Source organism: Oncorhynchus kisutch, linkage group LG2 (genome assembly GCF_002021735.2).
Source record: "Oncorhynchus kisutch isolate 150728-3 linkage group LG2, Okis_V2, whole genome shotgun sequence".
In the NCBI taxonomy this organism is placed as follows: Eukaryota; Metazoa; Chordata; class Actinopteri; order Salmoniformes; family Salmonidae; genus Oncorhynchus; species Oncorhynchus kisutch.
In genome coordinates this window covers 56,482,685-56,499,380 of record NC_034175.2, presented here as the reverse complement: position 1 = coordinate 56,499,380, position 16,696 = coordinate 56,482,685, and the positions used below count along the sequence as shown (strand labels likewise).

General features: G+C 43.2%; 1 protein-coding gene across 1 annotated transcript; it reads right to left on the bottom strand.

Moving 5' to 3' along the window:
* Nucleotides 1-274: 274 nt before the first annotated feature.
* Nucleotides 275-16,634, bottom strand: LOC109868712 (succinate--CoA ligase [ADP-forming] subunit beta, mitochondrial). The gene is made up of 11 exons (XM_020458438.2): nt 16,466-16,634; nt 15,491-15,677; nt 10,237-10,336; nt 9,982-10,144; nt 8,814-8,942; nt 8,165-8,303; nt 6,139-6,300; nt 5,866-6,008; nt 3,474-3,594; nt 2,353-2,441; nt 275-1,763 (listed from the first exon to the last, which is right to left on the bottom strand). Exons 1-11 carry the CDS (start codon nt 16,631-16,633, stop codon nt 1,689-1,691), a joined length of 1,476 nt encoding a protein of 491 aa, XP_020314027.2. The 5' UTR covers nt 16,634; the 3' UTR covers nt 275-1,688.
* Between the last annotated feature and the right edge of the window lie 62 nt (nt 16,635-16,696).

Sequence of the window (16,696 nt, the reverse complement as noted above, 5' to 3'; positions counted from 1 at the left end):
CGTGTCAAAACCAATGCCACAGTCCACATGTGCCATACAGAGACAGACGGTGCTGGCAACAGGAGGTAACCCTGCTCTGACACAATCCTGTTTTTAAACTTTTAACATAGTACGTATCCAGTGGATTAGGAGATGGAATAGAATACAACTTTATCGTCCATTGGTTAGAACAGAAATTAGAATAGAAGCCAAAATGACGTATTATTATGTAACTGAAATACATGTACTGTCTGGCATGTAGAAAATGTAAGAATCTAACACTTATGCTAATGTCTCACAGTATAGAACCTCATTTGGCATCACATGAGCCTGGTCTTTATATTTATTTGTGCTTTAGGAATTCCTCTGTTGCGTTTGTTGTCATTTGTTGCCAAACAGCCATACGAGAAGCAGACAACTTTCACATTGTAAGTACGGTACAAGTGCAACAAAACTAAAACAAGCATTTCTTTTTTCTTTTTTTTACTCCCCAAGAGAAGCATAAATATTTTACAGAAGATAACGGCGGTCTCGTTATTTACAAGATATAATAAATGTCTTGACAACTCACAATAACTGTTTCTGTGTTCTGAGGGCTAGGGAGTAACAGAGAGAGATAGGAATGGAGAAAGAGATATGGAGAGGACTTAATTACAATCTTTTAACAGGTTAGTTGAGAGGACACTGCACACACCCATTTGTGTTGCCATATGAAGTGAAAAAGGTTTTCCCCGTGACATAGTGGCAGACTACACACACTGTAGCAGGCTCTTATAGGGGAGAGTGAGGGGAAGGAAGAGACAAATACACAAACATGCTGACAACCAGATAGGCAGTAGTTTTGATAACACACACAAAGAATTGAACTCTTACTAGTTCAAAACGAGAGTACTAGAAAGCTTTTATCCAGCTATGCATTCAAAATTGCATGGAAATTAAATGAGTGACATAAGAGGTCCTCCTAACAGCAATGTATAAGCTCAAGTGTTATCCCCTAGCGTCTGATGAGCTACATTCTGCATAGTGGCCAACTTCCCCATCTCATCTCCCATTCTCAGAAGCACTCAGTAAAAGCCTCTCCTGTAAGGGCAGATGGAAGAGATTTAAAGGGGAGAGGACTATGACTGACAGCGACATAACTCTCTCTAGCCAAGTGATCCAGGGGAATGAAGCCTAAGGGGAATTAGCTGTACCTTTACAGACAGCAGAAATTCTCCCAAAATGTACCGGTAAATAGATAGGTCTATCACCCTCTCAAAGAAACGAGCAAGGTTGGGGGGGTTGTGCATTATGACTAGAGCTAGGCATTCTGGGAGCTGAAGGAGAGAGGTGGGGGAAGAGGAAGTAACTAGGAATCATTGTGAAAACAGAGGGAGTAATAAAGGAATAATCTGAAGGAACGCCCCCGTGTCTGATCTGAAAAGCATGTTAATGTGTTGCATTTGAACAGACAATACACACTAGCCATGGCATACATAACAAAACAGAGAGGGAGGAAAGTCGAGATTAGGAGAGAAAAAATTCCCACATTAGTGGTGTGTATTGGTGGTGTGCACATGTGTATTTTGGAGCCTTGCCACAGAGAGAGAATCAGAACTAACAGAGAAGTTGGTGGGCCGTGTTGTATTGGAGTATTCGCTCAGTAGTGAGAGGCTCTTCTTGCTGTTCGAAAGGTTGTTGGTGGGGTGTCGAGGTTTAGGGGGCGTGGCTTAGAGTGGCAGCTGGAAGGAGATGTCCACATGAGCCTCCTGAGCCAACGACACAATCTCAGAAAGCTTTACAACCTGAGAGAGAGTGAGAAAGAGGATAGTTTAACACAAACACAGAGCTAAACAGTGGCAGGGAACAATACGAGTACAAAAAAACTAACAAAGCTAAAAAAAAGGTTTTGATTGCAAGGGGCTGCAATTTCCATTAGGTGGTCATGCCAAGCTGCCACTGTGCTGGCTAACTGATGCTCATCTCTGGAGTAGATCACTCCAAAAACAAGGGAGAGAGATGGTGGGTGTCAGTGAGAGCTAAGCCAGACTAGAGGTTGAGGGAGAGATAAGAGGAAGGGGGCCTCTGCTCTGAATGCCACTGCTGTTAGCACCACCAGAAATCAAAGCCATAAAACTCAGGCTGTGTCACTTCAGCCAGGCAGGATGGCGATGAGCTGCATTTAAACTGTCACTATACCCTGACAGTTCCAATGGACACCCACACTACCCTGTTGGTGCCCCTTGTCTCAAACAAACCCCATTACTCTGGACCCTCAAACGGTGCATGACATTCCTTAGTTTCCACATAGACCTACTGTACCAAACATACAACGCCCAAGGTGCTTAGAGGGACTGAATTGGGTAGAGAAAGGGGGAGAGGTGTGTGACTCACCATTCTAGCGGCCTCGTCCAGATCGTCACAGGCCAGGAGCTTCAGTGGGCTAGCAGCGATCAAAGCTTTGGCATCGTCCACTCTGGATCCTGAAACACAGCAGAGCAGCAGTCTCTCTTTAGCCTCTATCTTTTCCAAAGCTCTTTGGTTCTCTTTTAATCTGTAATTTCATCATTTCAGTCCTATTATATTCTTTCAGATATCCTAGTGGTTGAAAGCATTGGTCGCTGGTTTGAATCCCTGAGCCGACTAGGTAAAAAAAATCTGTCAATGTGCCCTTGAGCAAGGCACTTAACTCTAACTGCTCATGTAAGTTGCTGATAGTGTTTGGTATAAATGTGGTCTAGATTACATTTCATATTAGAGTAGGTGATCATTATTGATAAGGACATTTTGCAGAAGAAAGAGCCTCAATACATGCAAGGCATTGAACATTACATACGGTTCCCCAACTGGTTTTAGTTCATCACAATAAATCATATAAAAGACTAAAAACATCAGGAAATCGGCTACATGTGATTTTCATTTTGGAAATCTGTTCCTAAGTATTCCCTCGCATAATAAAGGAGATGTGATTGTATAAAAATGTAAGGAAGGTTAAATATTACATCTGTTAGGGCCTCGAGGTCCATTTACAGTATAGAAATTATATGTAGATATTTTCCGGGCCCCCCAATCGTCCATTCAAGAAAAATGAACAATTCTAGTTGATGATCCCCGGGCTGCATGAATGGAAAAAATAGCTCAAAAAGACATACAGTAAAATAGAAGTCTATGATTTGTTTGTGAAGGCAATCATTTTAGTCCAATTACATTTAGTTTAACTGAGTTACAGAGTTCTGTATAAATACACACAATCTATTTTAGTACATCTGGAATAAAGCTGGGAGCTACAGGGTCCCACAGCACAGGTTGTGTGTGTGTGTGTGTGTGTGTGGAAGTAGTAGAAGAGCCCAATCCTGACAGGCAGCTTGCTCTTTGACCTTTAAAAGGCCACGCTCCATTGTTGCCCTGGTGTCATGCCTTCCTTCTCTCCCGGCCCACTGTGTGTGTGTCACTGGGTGACCGTGCCAAAATGTCAGTGCTGTAGCCGATGACTCCATGAGGGAGGTCAGTCTTACCTTGTAACCGTACCACAATGGGGATCTTCAGGTCCAAGTCTGTAACAGCCATGATGATGCCCTGAGCAATGATGTCACACCTCATGATGCCACCGAAGATGTTCACCAGGATGGCCTGCACCTGAGGACCACAAACAGAGATGTTGACCATGAAAACATGACTGAAGATATGGACTGTAGAAACAAGACAAAGCCAAGCAATCACAAAGCATGATCACAAATCCATAAAGGACCAAAACCTAAAAATCCTATAGCGTCAACAGAATCATAAGCATCAACATTACCCACAAATCTACCACCAGTGAGCTTTTAACCATCTATCAAACCTCACACCTCAGGCTATGTACACTAGCATGTGTACGCCCATAGGTGTTCCCTTAAGTCATCCCCCATTTAAAATCTCCCAGATAAATGTCACCCCATAGCTTCCACCAGTGTTAAACCTCACCCCCAGAATGGGCCTCCTACTGATATCCTACAGGTATCTCCAGACATGTCTGTCAAGACACACCTACTAGGAGATGCGTCTACTGAAAAGTTTCCTTATACATTTGAAGTGGGAAGTTTGCATACACCTTAGCCAAATACATTTAAACTCAGTTTTTCACAATTCCTGACATTTAATCCTAGTAACAATTCCCTGTTTTACATCAGTTAGGATTACCACTATTATAAGAATGTGAAATGTCAGAATAATAGTGAGAATGATTTATTGCAGCTTTTATCACATTCCCAGTGGGTCAGAAGTTTACATACACTCAATTAGTATTTGGTAGCATTGCCTTTAAATGGTTTAATTTGGGTCAAATGTTTGGTTAGCCTTCCACAATAAGTTGGGTGAATTTTGGCCCATTCCTCCTGACAGAACTGGTGTAACCGAGTCAGGTTTGTAGGCCTCCTTGCTTGCACAAACGCTTTTTCAGTTCTGCCCACACATTTTCTATAGGATTGAGGTCAGGGCTTTGTGATGGCCACTCCAATTCCTTGACTTTGTTGTCCTTAAGCCATTTTGCCACAACTTTGGAAGTTTGCTTGGGGTCATTGTCCATTTGGAAGACCCATTTGAGACCAAGCTTTAACTGATGTCTTGAGATGTTGCTTCAATATATCCACCAAATTTTTCTTCCTCATGATGCCATCTATTTTGTGAAGTGCACCAGTCCCTCCTGCAGCAAAGCACCCCCACAACATGATGCTGCCACCCACGGTTGGGATGGTGTTCTTCGGCTTGCAATCCTCCCCCTTATTCCTCCAAACATAACAATGGTCATTATGGCCAAACAGTTCTATTTTTGTTTCATCAGACCAGAGGACATTTCTCCAAAAAGTACAATCTTTGTCCAGTTGCAAACCGTAGTCTGGCTTTTTTGTGGCGGTTTTGGAGCAGTGGCTTCTTCCTTGCTGAGCGGCCTTTCAGGTTATGTCAATATAGGACTCGTTTTACTGTGTACATATAGATACTTTTGTATAGGTTTCCTCCAGCATCTTCACAAGGTCCTTTGCAGTTGTTCTGGGATTGATTTGCACTTTTCGCACCAAAGAACGTTCATCTCTAGGAGACAGAACGCGTCTCCTTCCTGAGTGGTATGACGGCTGCGTGGTCCCATGGTGTTTATATTTGCGTACTATTGTTTGTACAGATTAACGTGGTACCTTCAGACGTTTGGAAATTGCTCCCAAGGATGAACCAGACTTGTGGAGGTCTACAACTTTTTTCTGAGGTCTTGGCTGATTTCTTTTGATTTTCCCATGCCCTGAGTTTGAAGGTAGGCCTTGAAATACATCCACAGGTACACCTCCAATTGACTCAAATTATGTCAATTAGCCAATCAGAAGCTTCTAAAGCCATGACATCATTTTCTGGAATTTTCCATGCTGTTTAAAAGGCAGTCGACTGTGCTGGAATTGTGATACATTGAATTATAAGTGAAATAATCTGTCTGTAAACAATTGTTGGAAAAATTACTTGTGTCATGCACAAAGTAGATGTCCTAACCGACTTGACAAAACTATAGTTTGATAACAAGAAATTTGTGGAGTGGTTGAAAAACGACTCCAACCTAAGTGTATGTAAACTTCCGACTTCAACTGTATAACCACAACCTTCATGAAGGTCCAAACATCAGGAATTCTTAATTCATCCCTACCACTACCCCCCATCAAAACATCATTAGTATAAGATGCAGGCTGCTCATGACCCAGATACCCAGCCATGCCGTTCCAGTTGGGGTCAGGGGTTAGAGGTCAGGGTGAAGGCCTGTGGAATACGTGACATGTCTGTGCCTGCTTGTGCCACAGTGAATACCCACTGCAGCTTAATGGTTCTTCAATGACCACCAGAGATGAGAAATGCTAGTTACAGTGACAAGTGTCCCCCACTCTCAGTCCTTACCTTCCTGTCGGAGGTGATAAGTTTGAAGGCCTCCATCACCTGGTGGGCTGTAGCTCCGCCCCCCACGTCCAGGAAGTTGGCGGGAGTGCCACCATGCAGCTTGATGATGTCCATGGTGGCCATGGCAAGACCAGCCCCATTTACTGCACACGCACACAGTGTATAGAATTAATACACGAATAACAAAATATGTCTATCACTACTGTTACTACAGTGAACCAAAGCTAGGTGTGTGGTGCAGTGAACCAGTGGTGGGTGTGTTGTGGCACTCACCCAGACAGCCGATGGATCCATCCAGGCCGATGTAGTTTAGGTCAGCCTTGGCTGCCTGTCGGTCCCTGGCATCCTCCTGGGTCCAGTCCTGCATGTCAAACACCTTCTTCTGGCGATACGCCGCGTTGGAGTCAAAGTTTATCTTGGCGTCCATGCACATCACTGTCAGAGGAACACAAGAGAAAGAGGCTGAGCCAAAGATGGCTGGCATCATCATTGGACGACAAAACCAATGACCCTGTAACTTCATTACGACACAACCCAGCGGCAGATATCCATTTATACTTTGAGGGAACTTTTTGTTATAACTGGTCCAAGGTGACATCGCTTTACTGTGTAACATTTGTTGGCTGTACTGTACATGTCAAGGATGAATCTGGGTTCAATGGGTTGAGGTATAGATAAGATAGACAGACCACTACATGGCTATACAGTACATGCTCATCGAACATCTCATTCCAAAATCATGGGCAATAATATGGAGTTGGTCCCCCTTTCTCTGCTATAACAGCTTCCCCTCTTCTGGGAAGGCTTTCCAATAGATGTTGGAACATTGCTACAGAGACTTGTTTCAATTCAGCCACAAGACCATTAATAAAGTCGGGCACTGATGATTAGGCCTGGCTCGCAGTCAGCATTCCAATTCATCCCAAAGGTGTTCAATGGGGTTGAGGTCAGGGCTCTGTGCAGGCCAGTCAAGTTCTTCCACAGCGATCTCAACAAACCATTTCTATATGGACGTCACTTATTGCACGGGTGCATTGTCATGCTGAAACAGGAAAGGGCCTTCCCCAAACTGTTGCCACAAAGTTGGAAGCACAGACTTGTCTAGAATGGCATTGAATGCTGTAGCATAAGAATTCCCTTCACTGGAACTAAGGGGCATAGCCCAATCCAGCCCCAGACCATTATTCCTCCTCCTCCAAACTTTACAGTTGACACTATGCATTGGGTCAGGTAGCGTTCTCCTGTCATGCGCCAAACCCAGATTTGTCCGTTGGACTGCCAGTTGGTGAAGCGTGATTCATCACTCCAGAGAATGCATTCCCACTGCTCCAGAGTCCAATGGCAGCGAGCTTTACACCATTTCAGCCGACGCTTGTTATTGCGCATGGTGATCTTAGGCTTGTGTGCGGCTGCTCGGCCATGGAAACCTATTTCATGAAGCTCCCGACGAAAAGTTATTGTGCTGACATTGCTTCCAAAGGCAGTTTGGAACTCGGTAGTGAGTGTCCCGTTCTGTGAGTTTGTGTGGCCTACCACTTTGCGGCAGAGCCGTTGTTGCTCCTAGACGTTTCCACTTCACAATAACAGCACTTACAGTTGACCGGGGCAGCTCTAGCAGGGCAGAAATTTTACAAACTGACTTGTTGGAAAGGTGGCATCCTATGATGGTGCCACGTTGAAAGTCACTGAGCTCTTCAGTACGGGCCATTCTACTGCAAATGTTTGTCTTTGGCATATCTGTGTGCTTCATTTTATAGACCGGTCTGCAAAGGGTGTCACTGAAATAGCCAAAACCACTAATTTGAAGTGGTGTACAGATACACTATATCACCAAAAGTATGGTTTGCTGACGTAGTAGCGTCAAAGGGCCATCATTGGCAATCCCTGCTGTCAATCAACTCTTCTTTTGGGGTTGGTAAATTCAGTCCATAACCACAGTACATATAAGCATTTCAAAGCTAAAATAGTGCCTCTTACTTGACCCTCATCAGCCACCATACTCTGTCATATATGGCTATGGTGATGGTGATGACAGTTGGTTGTGCAAAAACACCCTCTCATTCCTTCAGTACTATTGGGTTTAGCTGCCTTATTGGCCCATCACTTAAAAGTACTGCGATTCACACAATGATTGTTCACTGGGAGTGCATTAGTGAGCATGATTGACAGTGAGTAATAGATCGATGGGAGAAGCCTACAACCAAGATTTTAACACTGACTGGCAACTCTCTCACCCAGCACTTAACACTTGAGTGTCGAACAACATCACTGGGAACGAAAAGCAAGTATGTGTGTGTACCCTGGCCAGAGGCGTCCTCCACCATGGGGTTGATCTCTAGCATGGAGGCATCGTACTTCATGAAGACGTTGTACAGCTTGATTATGTTAGCCGCTGCGTCGCCGATCAGAGCAGCAGGAAAGCCCATCTTCGTGGCAATCTGGAGAAAGAGAAAGTGGAGAGAAAATGAGAGAGACCGAAAAAATATATACTTTGGCAACACTAAGTAATGTATTCCCAGCTTGTAAAACACTTTGAATTCAATTGAAGGTGAGAGGATGTGAGGGAGAGGAGGAACAAAATACAATAAGAGGTATGTGAGTGAATGTGAGAGACAGGATGTGTCAGTTCATGGAAACACCGCAGGCACATGTGACATGTACTAAGTGAGATGGCATGTTGAATGAGCATCACAGACTGTATCAAAGTCAACCCTGACTTTGAAAGACACTGCGTGAAGGGATAACTAACAAGATTCTGAGGCCTTTTGAGGCTTCTAGGGCTCTTCTCTTGAGAGAGAAACTTGAGACAGACCAAATATAAATATACGGTAAATGTTGCCACAAGCATTTGCTTAAACGTGCTCCAAAATAGCTACAAATCATTTTGTTTGACATGCGCTTTTTGTCTTGTCTGACTAGGTATTTTTACAACCCGATCCCAACTGTACCGAAACCGCCTGTTCCATCTTGATTCCATCCATGATGTCGATTGGCTCCTTCACAATGGCGTCGGGATTCTCCGCCGCCACATCCTCAATGTTCACACCCCCCTGAGAGCTGCCAATCAACACGGGGCCCTGTTCAGAGGGAGGGTCCGATAGATTATTAGTACCAATAATTTTACACCGTCATTGAGTGGCAAGTGGCAATCAAACTGAAACGGAGCAAATTAATGGAACATAATTCTCACAGCAATATCACAAATGTATCAAAAGATTGAATTGATCCATCGGTCATCAAGTTCTCAATGTACAAATGACCTCAAACCTGTATCCACGCACATTGACTCGGTACCAGTACCCCTGTATATAGCCTCCTCATTGACTCGGTACCAGTACCCCCTGTATATAGCCTCCACATTGACTCGGTACCAGTACCCCCTGTATATAGCCTCCACATTGACTCGGTACCAGTACCCCCTGTATATAGCCTCCACATTGACTCGGTACCAGTACCCCCTGTATATAGCCTCCACATTGACTCGGTACCAGTACCCCCTGTATATAGCCTCCTCATTGACTCGGTACCAGTACCCCCTGCATATAGCCTCCACATTGACTCGGTACCAGTACCCCCTGTATATAGCCTCCACATTGACTCGGTACCAGTACCCCCTGTATATAGCCTCCTCATTGACTCGGTACCAGTACCCCCTGTATATAGCCTCCACATTGACTCGGTACCAGTACCCCCTGTATATAGCCTCGTTATTTTATGTTAATGTGTTACTTTTTATTATTTTTTACTTTAGTTTATTTGGTAAATATTTTCTTAACTCTTCCTGAACTGCACTGCTGGTTAAGGGTTTGTAAGTAAGCATTTCACAGGAAGGTCTACACTTGTTGTATTCGGCGCATGTGACAAATAAAGTTCGATTTGGAATGACAACTGGCATCTCTAACCTTTTGAGTGAAAAGACTAACTGCATACAGCTTTACAGCAGGACAACCAAGTCCCATGGAGCACAAGCATTTCCAACATGTCCATACCCATGTCCTTTACCACTACACCATCTAGTGGTAACATCACCAACAACATTCTTAAATCAAGATTCACACAACTGACCAATCTGTCGGTGTCACCTGTTGTCACCTGAGAGGCGGAGAATGGCCTCACCTGGAAGGATCTCTCCATGGTGATGGCGAAGTAGTACTCCCTGCGGGGGTACCTGCGCTCACAGATGAACACCTGGTTACAGATACGGCCCTGCTCGCCTGTCTGCTTGGTGTACAGCTTACGGCCAATCATCTGAGAGGAGATGTCCCGGGCCTCCTCTGGCCTGTAAGAGAGGTGAAGAAGAATTGACATTGCCATGGTCAGACAGAGTAGAAATGTGGGTGCAGTTTGAAAGGAGATGTCGCTGACACTCACGAGTAAACAATCTTCACTCCTCCCTTCAGGCCTCCTTCGAATGTGCCTTTGCCTCGGCCTCCAGCCAACACCTGGGCCTTCACCACCAGATCCTTGGTGCCTGAGACACACACAGAGAGAGAGAGAGAGAGCGACAGTAACTGTTACAGATATGCCGGACATTCCACTTATACACAAAGATAATGTGTATGAAACAAACTACACAAAACATGGTCAAACACAACCATTTTAGCAGAAGCATGCACTCATAAGCCCCTAAATGACTAGACTGTTGCTGTCAAGTTAATCTGTATCCACCACCAAACAAATTGTGTTAGCAATGAGTACTTAGTGAATAGTTTAGTCCTACTCATTAGAAAAGTTTGTGGTCATACGCACATCCTTAACTTAGGTGCTGGGCTAATAAAGAATAGTAGTAAAGAACAAGAAGGCCCGTTCACTGTTTTTGCTCACAATTCACCTCGTTGTTGACAATTATTTCGATCCGAAATGGATCTTCGTTAGGTCAAACAGACTTGTGCTCATATCCCAAAATATACACGTCACTATTCACCACTAAACACACTGCCTATCAGAAGCTTTTTAAGCAATGACATTTTCTGTAATTTACCAAGCTGTTTAAAGGCACAGTCAACTTAGTGTATGTAAACTTCTGACACACTGGAATTCTGATAAAGTGAATTATAAGTGAAATAATCTGTCTGTAAACAGCTATTGGAAAAATTACTTGTGTCATGCACAAAGTAGATGTCCTAACCGACTATAGTTTGTTAACAAGAAATGTGTGGAGTGGTTGAAAAAATAGTTTTAATGACTCCAACCTAAGTGTACATAAACTTCCGACTTCAACTGTACATCATGGTGCGAACTACGGGGTGCAAAGTGGGGAGGCTCAGCTCCCCTAAAATAATGCTAATCTAACCATTCTCCTATTTGTTTAAAATGCAGTGGTAAATATGAAAATCTCCCAATGAAACAAACACCCCCAGCTCTCTGTCATGGTCGCTGTCCATCCAGTAATGGGGTGGCAGGTAGCCTAGTGGTTAGAGCGTTGGAACCGAAAGTAACCGAAAGGTTTGCAGATCGAATCCCCGAGTTGACAAGGTAAAAATCTGTCTTTCTGCCCCTGCACAAGGCAGTTAACCCATCCTAGGCCGCCAATGACAATGAAAATAAGAATTTGTTCTTAACTGACTTGCCTTGTTAAAAAAACGGTCAAATAAATAAAAATGTTGAATTTCGGCCTCAGCTCCTTCATGCATAGATTTTCCTTTGAAGGCATATTTTCAAATTTGATAAAAATAGCCTTTATTCCAATGCATTCGATGTATCTGTTGATTTATCATTATTTGCTTTTGTCAGTCAATTGTTTAGAGCGCTCATTGCTTTGTTTTTCAGGTCTACGCATTCTCCGTGACATCTGCGGCCAGAAGTAGTAGCATTTATTTAGCGTCATTATTTTCTATCAAAACTTGTTTTCTTTCCTGGATCAACTGATGATGATGTCACTAGACAACTAGTCTATAGCTAGACACCATTGCACATCCAATTCATCCAACAAGTTTACATTAATGAAAGTATGCCTACAGTTAACTCTTTGGGATAGAAGCATTCAATTTCGCAATGACATAGGTCTACATTATTTGGGATTTATGTGCCCATGAGAACGGTTTTCACAGCGAACCATCATTACATTTTACGTAGGCATAATTTCATTTACAGTGCATTTTCAGAGATCTTCAAGATCCATAATTAGTACAGGGTTTAAGTCAATGTTGTAATTTAATTGTAATTTTCATTAAAATGCTTAATAATGACAAACACTCATAAATGTCCTTAATGTAAGGAAAGAAAGGTAGTGTTTTATGTCACACAATCTGTGAACAAGCATTAACTCATGAATTATAGTCAACTTTAGGGTGTAAAATGTGCATTGATTCAACTCATGTATTAAATTGAATGTAGGATACCTATTCTGTGTGTGTTCATGTGTTTAAAATTGCCTTGGCTGAGAGGATAGGCTACCCGCAGTGGTGTAGGCCTAGTGTAAGGTAATTGGCATTTACCCACCTTAAAAAAAAAAAGGCACTTGAAAGTAATGGGAGCATGGCCTTTTTCACTGTGACCAGCAATCGGAGTTCACCCACATATTTATTTTAACACATAAATGTCTACCGGTAGGCCTATTTGAAGTTCATGGTAATACACATTGTATACTAGTTTAGTAAGTTGACCTTGTGTATTGGAACATTGCTGTGGGGACTTGCTTCCATTCAGCCACAACAGCATTAGTGAGGTCAGATACTGATGTTGGGCGATTGGGCCTGGCTCACATTCGGCGTTCCAATTCATCCCAAAGGTGTTCGATGGGGTTGAGGTCAGGGCTCTGTGCAGGCCAGTCAAGTTCATCCACACCGATCGACAAACCCTTTCCATGTGGACCTCAACCCCAGATTCCTCCTCCACCAAACTTTACAGTTGACACTATGCATTCGGGCAGGTAGCGTTCTCCTGTCATATACCAAACCCAGATTTGTCCGTCAGACTGCCAGATGGTGAAGCGTGATTAATCACTCCAGAGAACGTGTTTCCACTGCTCCAGAGTCCAATGAAGCAGTGGAAAGCGAATAGCGCGTAAAAATCATCTGTCCTCGGTTGCAACACTCACTACCGAGTTCCAAACTGTCTCTGGAAGCAACGTCAGCACAAGATCTGTTCGTCGGGAGCTTCATGAAGTGGGTTTCCATGGCCGAGCAGCATCACACAAGCCTAAGATCACCACGCGCAATGCCAAGTGTCGGCTAGAGTGGTGTAAAGCTCACTTCCATTGGATTCCTGAGCAGTGGAAACGTGTTCTCTAGTGCTTCACCATCTGGCAGTCTGTAATGGGAATTTGAATGTTGGTGCTTTTCTTGTAACTAATTTCTGAGTCCTATTTATGTGCTGTTCTATAAACCAATCTCTGTGTTCATGCAAGTGGCTGACTGTGCAAATCCCCACTTATCAATAGCTGTAATTTGGCAGTACGCCGAGACGTTTCGAGAACTAACGAAAGTTATCAGTTTCAAGGTCTCAGTTTAAAGAGGAGAAGCCTTGTGGGGTGTTGGTCTGTCACATGTTATAAAACAGTATTGGTCGGTCACATGAATAAAACAAAACGATAATGATTAATGAATTATTCTAAATCATGCAAAAATAACTTGTCTGTGTATAGCTCTATATAAGACAACTGCTGAGTCTGCCCAGGGAGAGCTCCTGATTGACATGTGTACTATGGTGCATTGAGTTGGTTGGAACCTCTCCAGCGCTCTGACAAACAATGATTCATTTAAGATTGACTTTTGAGTTTCTCTGTGTAAGAATTTTTTCACAACAAGTCCAACAGACGAATCTGGGTTTGGCAGATGCCAGGAGAACGCTTACTGCCCCAATACATAGCACTAATTGTAAAGTTGGGTGGAGGAACAACAATGTCTGGGGCTGTTTTTCATGGTTTGGGCTAGGCCCCTTAGTTCCAGTCACGGGAAATCTTAATGCTACAGCATTCAATGACATTCTATACGATTCTGTGCTTCCAACTTTGTGGCAACAGTTTGAGGAAGGCCCTTTCCTATTTCAGCATGACAATGCACCCGTGCACAAAGCGAGATCCGTGTGGAAGAACTTGACTGGCCTGCACAGAACCCTGAACTCAACCCCATTGAACACTTTTGGCATGAATTGGAACGCAGACTGTGAGCCAGGCCTAATATCATTGCCCGACCTCACTAATGCTATTGTGGCTGAATGGAAGCAAGTCCCCGCAGCAATGTTCCAATATCTAGTGGAAAGCCTTCCCAGAATAACAAAGGCTATTATAGCAGCAAAGCGAGGACCAACTCCATATTAATGCCCATGATTTTGGAATGAGACGTTCAATGAGCAGTTGTCCACATACTTTTAGTCATGTAGTGTAACTCTGATTATGATTAAGCAGTGGTGTAAAATACTTTAAAGTGCTACTTAAGTCGTTTTTGGGGGCATCTGTACTTTACTATTAATATTTGAGACAACCTTTACTTCACTACATTCCTAAAGAAAATACTGTGCTTTTCCATGACACCCAAAAGTACTTGTTACATTTTGAATGCTTAGCAGGACAGAAAATGGTCTAATTCAAGAGAACATCCCTGGTTATCAAGAGAACATCCCTGGTCATCCCTACTGGCTCTGATCTGGCGGACTCACGAAACACAAATGCTTCGTTTGTAAATTATGTCTGAGTGTTGGGAGTGTACCCCTGGCTATCCGTAAATTTAAAACATTTAGTTGTGCCTATTGGTCTGCTTAATATTTGTCATTAGAAATTATTCATACTTGACATTTTTGTCATTACATTTACTTTTGATATTTAAGTATATTTAAAACCAAATACTTTCACTTTTACTCAAGTAGTATTTTACAGGGTGACTTTCACTTTTGCTTGAGTCATTTTCTATTATTATCTTTACTTTAAATGAAGTATGACAATTAGGTACTTTTTCCCACCACTGTGATTGACTATGCGCAAAAGTGAATTGAAGTTTTAAAAAATCCACACCCACCATGTGTAATGTGCATAATGGTCATGTCAGGTGAAATGTGTATATTTTGGGATGTGAGCACTCAGTGAACCATCCCTAGATATCTTTAGCAGTCATAGCTCGTAAGCTAAAAAAATATACAGAAAAAATATATAAGTTGGGGACAGCCCTAAACTGCACTGTCTTATAGAGCTGTGACGATACCAGTACAGCAATATTTTTTTCCATGGAAAAAATGAAAACACGAAGCAGACCAAACTCTTTAGTCCTTTAAAAACCTGAAGTATGTAAAATATTGTGTGCTACAGCTTTTGAAAATAAATGTGACCGTGGATGAGACAACATTAGGGCTGTTTTCCTAAAGAAGTCAAATCCACTTTGTGTTTAGTTTCCATGCCACGACACTAACGAGCATTGTGATCCTGGTATCGTCCCGGCCCTACTGTCGTTTGAACTCTTGCTCTCAGTATTGCACTACGATGATACTGGGGTATCCCTAGATTACAGAATACATCCCACTCTCAGACCATACCTGACTCAGCCAAACATCAAAGAAGATTGGTTAGTTAATACATACAGACTCACTACTACCTGGTCTGACATAATATAGGCCTACTGTCAATTCAAAGTGTTTATCCCCAATTTACTCTACTGCAATTTATTTGCCCACATCCTATTAGGCTATGGATTACCAATCTCCTTGGCAACAGAGTAGGCCTCATCGGGTGAGCTGGCCACCTTGCCCTCGGGCACACAGACGCCAGCCTCTTTGAGCAGACCGATGCTCATGTACTCATGCAGGGAGAGGTTCCTCTGCTGCTGCTGCAGGTGGGGGGACTGCTGCTGAGGCCCAAGCAGTCCAGAGGAACCACCCAGCACCTTGAGAGAGGGAGTAGAGTGAGAATGGGATAGAGCAAGTGATTTGGGGAGAGGAGGGTACATTAACACTAGTGAAATTACAGTACCTACTCATGTCAGGGGGAGTACATCGTCTATGCAAGGACACTGTATGAAAATTGCTACATCCATACAAAAGGGCACACACACAGATGCACACAACACAAATGTGGAGTAACGTTTGTGTCAATAGTGGAAGTTTGCGGATATGAAAGAAAAATACATCAAACGTCACTTGGACGTCAATTGAATCGACACCAAAAACGTTTTTCGAATGTATAAAAGGCCCACTAACTCTTATAAATTGGCCAGTTAGCTAGCTGGCTATTGTAGCTAACCTATTTAGCTAAATCTCAGATGCCGACAGCCTCGATGTCGCATAGCCTCCATTCATCCCGTTCTGACGTCGGCGCTTTGGTGTTGGAGGTCACTGTGTTTAGAACTATGTGAGCGGAAAATCTTGTTAGCAAACGCAAATCCCTGAACCCCCAAAATGGCTAGTATTTTAATACATTTAGTTGTTTATGAATACATTCATTATGCCAACGCTAGCAAGTGAAAGTAACTAGCTAGACAGTGGGATAAACATGAGGAATGTCTAGGTAGCTAGCATAGCCAGTTTCCTAGCAGCCTCAATGGCGATGAGCTAATGTCAATATGACCCTGTCTCTTTTGGGGGAATTTTGGACGTCGAAGATGGGGCAGCAGAATAATAATCACAGCTACAGGCAGCCGGATTTCGTGCCATTTTATCCCCAATGCACACTTACCTTGGATGCAGTGGTAAGTGTCGATCTAGCCCCAGAATTTCTCAGGCTAGCCGAAAATCGGCCACAAATCAGGGACGCCGCCATGTTTCCTTCCCTGAAGCGAACAATAAATTGGGCGCATGCGTAGTAAACCAAGTACCCCTTACACAGGCTTGGTGCACGTTCCATGGTCTTTACAATTTGAAGACAAGGCTATAAATAAATACATATGGTCAAGTCAACTCCACATTG

Bases quoted from the DNA above. Each gene is read 5' to 3' on its own strand.
- LOC109868712 (XM_020458438.2), bottom strand. From the start codon at position 16,633: ATGGAACGTGCACCAAGCCTGTGTAAGGGGTACTTGGTTTACTACGCA. The intron at 8,304-8,813 runs GTACAGTTGGGA...CTCTTTCTCCAG, and splicing joins AGATGGAACAGGCGGTTTCG to ATTGCCACGAAGATGGGCTT. The intron at 2,442-3,473 runs GTAAGACTGACC...GCTGTGTTTCAG, and splicing joins CATTGTGGTACGGTTACAAG to GATCCAGAGTGGACGATGCC.